Source organism: Scomber japonicus, chromosome 1 (genome assembly GCF_027409825.1).
Source record: "Scomber japonicus isolate fScoJap1 chromosome 1, fScoJap1.pri, whole genome shotgun sequence".
Taxonomy (NCBI): Eukaryota; Metazoa; Chordata; class Actinopteri; order Scombriformes; family Scombridae; genus Scomber; species Scomber japonicus.
In genome coordinates this window covers 41946903-41950502 of record NC_070578.1, presented here as the reverse complement: position 1 = coordinate 41950502, position 3600 = coordinate 41946903, and the positions used below count along the sequence as shown (strand labels likewise).

Genomic DNA, 3600 nt, shown 5'->3' with positions numbered 1-3600 from the left:
GGTTTTGTTTGATGATCATTAATAAATTAAAGCTAGTAGCGCCGGCAGCCATTACTCTCCGTCCTCAATATATTTACTTTAAAAGGTTCGTTCATCTTTTAAAAACAAGCTTTTAAAAGTCGATCCAGCTGTGATGTCATCGCTCCTCGCTTACTCTCGTAAGTGAAGAAGGAAACGAGGAGAAGGAAACGAGGAGAAGGAAACGAGGAGAAATAAAACAAACGAGAAGCTCCCACTGAAAAAAAAAGAAAAAAAAAGAAAGTCTGATGTTTCCTGAAGAAGAAGAAGAGAAGAAGAAGAAGAAGAAACAGGGGGAGGAGTTTGTACAGCAGCAGGACAAATACCCAGAATGCACTGGGGTTGTTCACGTTTCCACCTGCATGATGAACCCTGGAAGTCGCAGCAAGGCATTCTGGGAGAAGAAGAAGGAGACGATGAGGCAGGTTGAGGAGGAGGAGGAAGAGGAGGAGGAGTGATCATCCCTCCTTCTTCTTCTCTTCTTCTCCGTCTTTGTCTCCAGGCGCCACCTCCACGGACAGAAGCTCCTCCCCTTCCACGCGAGGCGTCATCCTGATGAGCATCGAGCTGTCGGCCGTCTCGCACACGGTGTCGTCGTCGTCTCGGCGAGCCGGCGTCGGGATCGGAGAGCGGCGGTGCATCGGAGAGGGAGGAGGGAGCGGGGAGAAAGAGGGCGGAGCCTAAGAGAGAGGGAGGAAGCATTAAAATAATATGAGAAAGGGGGCGGAGCCTGAGAGGAAGGAGGAAGTGATTAAAATACAACATGAGGGGCAGAAGGAGAAGTTTATATGGAAGCCCATTCACGCCAGAAACAAAAAAAGATAAAACTTAACTTTGATAATAAAAATATCCTCCAAGTAAATCAAAATTACAAGAAATTATGACTTTTCATTTCATAATTTCAACTTTTTATCTCATAATTGACTTTTTTTATCTCATAATTGACTTTTTATCTCAAAATTGACTTTTTATTTCATAATTTTGATTTACTTGGAGGATATTTTTATTATCAAAGCTAAGTTTTATCTTTTTTTTTGGCGTGAATGGGCTTCCATAGGTTCTTCATTCTTTCTGTCTTTAGTGTTTTCTGAGTTTATGGGATTGTAGCTCGTTCGTCAGGTCACATGACCTCTTGAAACATGTTGTATATATAACATGTTGCCCACCTTGTGACTGAGTGAAGTGATTTTTATCTTCACTGAAGCAGAAACAGAAGACAAAGATAAACGTTATGAGACAAAACAGGAAGTGGAACAAATGAATAGAAGAGTTCAGCAGAGAGTCGAGGTGAAACCAGGAACTCCACTTTCTGTTCCAGCAGCAGCAAAACATTTATAATTAATATGTTGACGTAACAAAAAAATCATTTCTGAGCATAAAATTTAAAAATAATGTTCTGTAATTTGAGTCTGATGTGGATTTTGGATAAAAGCGTTCAGGTGACCATCGTCTCCTCTAGAGCTGAAGATCCTTAAAAAACTACGATACCAAAGTAGTACCTCTCAACCCAAGAAGCATTAAAGTCCATTTATGTTCAAGGTACGTACTAAAATGTTTCCGTCCTTTTCAAACGATGTTACCGTCACTGCTCACATACTTCCATGTGTCCTTTACGTTGGCATGGATGTTAGCCAATACATCCACCAGGGGGCAGCACTGAGTCAAATATATCGTGATACTTGATTTTGTCCGTATCGCCCAGCTTTAACAACACTGATGCCGTATCACGGTATCATGATATCACGACACCTGAAATCCAAGACGATATCCAGGCTCATACCACAATATCGATATAATATTGACTTATCGTCCAGCCCTATCGATTTATTTGGTTACTTCCTTAAATCTATTGAGCACCGATATCTCATGAAAAGTTCTCGTTGATTGTGACCTGCAAGTTTCCACATCAACAGAAGTTAAAGCGATGGTTCGGTGTGAGTTCGACCTAGCGTCATAATCACCATGAGGTCTAATCAGTGCCTCAGCTGTTCATTTTCATTTGGTCAGAAATTAGTGGAGTTAGAGCCATCAGCTGAATGTCTTAGTACAGGCGCTAACGGGACCACCAGGCTTTAACGGGACCACCAGGCGCTAACGGGACCACCAGGCTTTAACGGGACCACCAGGCGCTCTACATCTCTGCTCAGTTTAAAGCGATGGTTCGGTGTAATTTCGACCTAGCGTCATAATCACCATGAGGTCTAAACAGCGCCTCAGCTGTTCATTTTCATTTGGTCGGTAAATAGTGGAGTTAGAACCATCAACCGAATGTCTTAGTACAGGCGCTAACGGGACCACCAGATGCTAACGGGACCACCAGTTGCTAACGGGACCACCAGTGTATCTGGTAAATGACCCCACTAATAATGCCTGGACTGGTATCAAACTTCTACAGTAGTACAAATACACTCTTTACTCATAAATCCATGCATTGGACAGTTTGTAAGTACACCAGGAGTTTATTAGACTAACACTTACCTGATGGCTTTTACTCTGCGGCTAATGCTAACACTGGAAACATCGTTGAGATATCGCGAGATCACGCACAGATCTCTAGATGTGCTGTGCGAGATCTGGCGAGATCTCACGGTACTCCAGAGTGAATTAAACAACCTCAGTAAATATATAGTCATTAAACTTGTGTCTCTAACCAATGTACTGTTTAAATTCTTCCTCTCTCTTCTCTCTCGATGCTTCTCTGTGTTTTACTGCCACCTGCTGTCCGTCAGCGGAGAAGCATCGACTGATCTGAAGCCTGATAAAGCGTCATACCTCGTCATCGCCATCAGCCGGTTTGTAGGTCTTCTTCAGCTTGGCGAAGGTTCCTTCTATTCCCGCCTGCTCCGTCACTTTCAGAGCCGCTTTGAACATTTTAGGAGTGTCCGGTCTGGGTGGGATTACCTCCACCTCTTTACCTTTGTCCACCGGCTTCACGTCCTTCGTCACCATCATCCTAAAGAAGAAGAAGAAGAAGAAAAGATCCAAGTGGTGAACAGACAGTCACACACTCAACAAACTGCTTTCAGTGCTGAGTCAAGATTTGTTCCGATACCTGAAACAGCCGAACACAAATCCCTTCAGATCATTTCTCTACAAGCTGCTTCAACACAAACAGCGATCGTACCAAAACCTGCAGCAGCTCCAGCAGACCCAGCCGCTCTGCTGCAGCATCATGTTGGGACTGAGGAGCTCAGGACGGAGCGTGACAGCGAGCAGCAGGAGGAGGATCTGACCCCGTTCTGCTGAGGCCGTCTGCACCTCGGACAGATTAGAGCCAGGTCTAATCCTGCTCAGGACTCAGACGGGTCGGAGAGGACGAGGTGGAAGGAGACGGAAGGAGACGAGAGGAGACGGGAGGAGCCTCCAACACACACCAGACCAGACTAACTGACTAAATGTTTCCACTTTATTTCAGCTCCAGTGTTGGATGAAATTCATGAATCTTAATTAATGTGATTGTGAGGAGCTGCTGAACCAGTTTAACCCTCATATAACATTTATAATTAAAGCAGCCAGGTGGTAAATGTATTAAAATATAATTAATCATTATCCTTCATGGAGACTCAGAGATTTAGAGTTCAA

At 43.9% G+C, this 3600-nt stretch overlaps 1 protein-coding gene across 1 annotated transcript in view; it reads right to left on the bottom strand.

The window, feature by feature from the left end:
• Window positions 1-476: 476 nt before the first annotated feature.
• Window positions 477-3600, bottom strand: part of cngb1a (cyclic nucleotide gated channel subunit beta 1a) — a 33765-nt gene continuing 30641 nt past the window's right edge. The window contains exons 34-35 of the mRNA XM_053331873.1: window positions 2791-2971; window positions 477-698 (exon numbers count right to left, since the gene is read on the bottom strand). Of these exons, the coding sequence (XP_053187848.1) occupies window positions 477-698; window positions 2791-2971 (403 nt within the window). The remainder of the gene's footprint in view (window positions 699-2790; window positions 2972-3600) is intronic.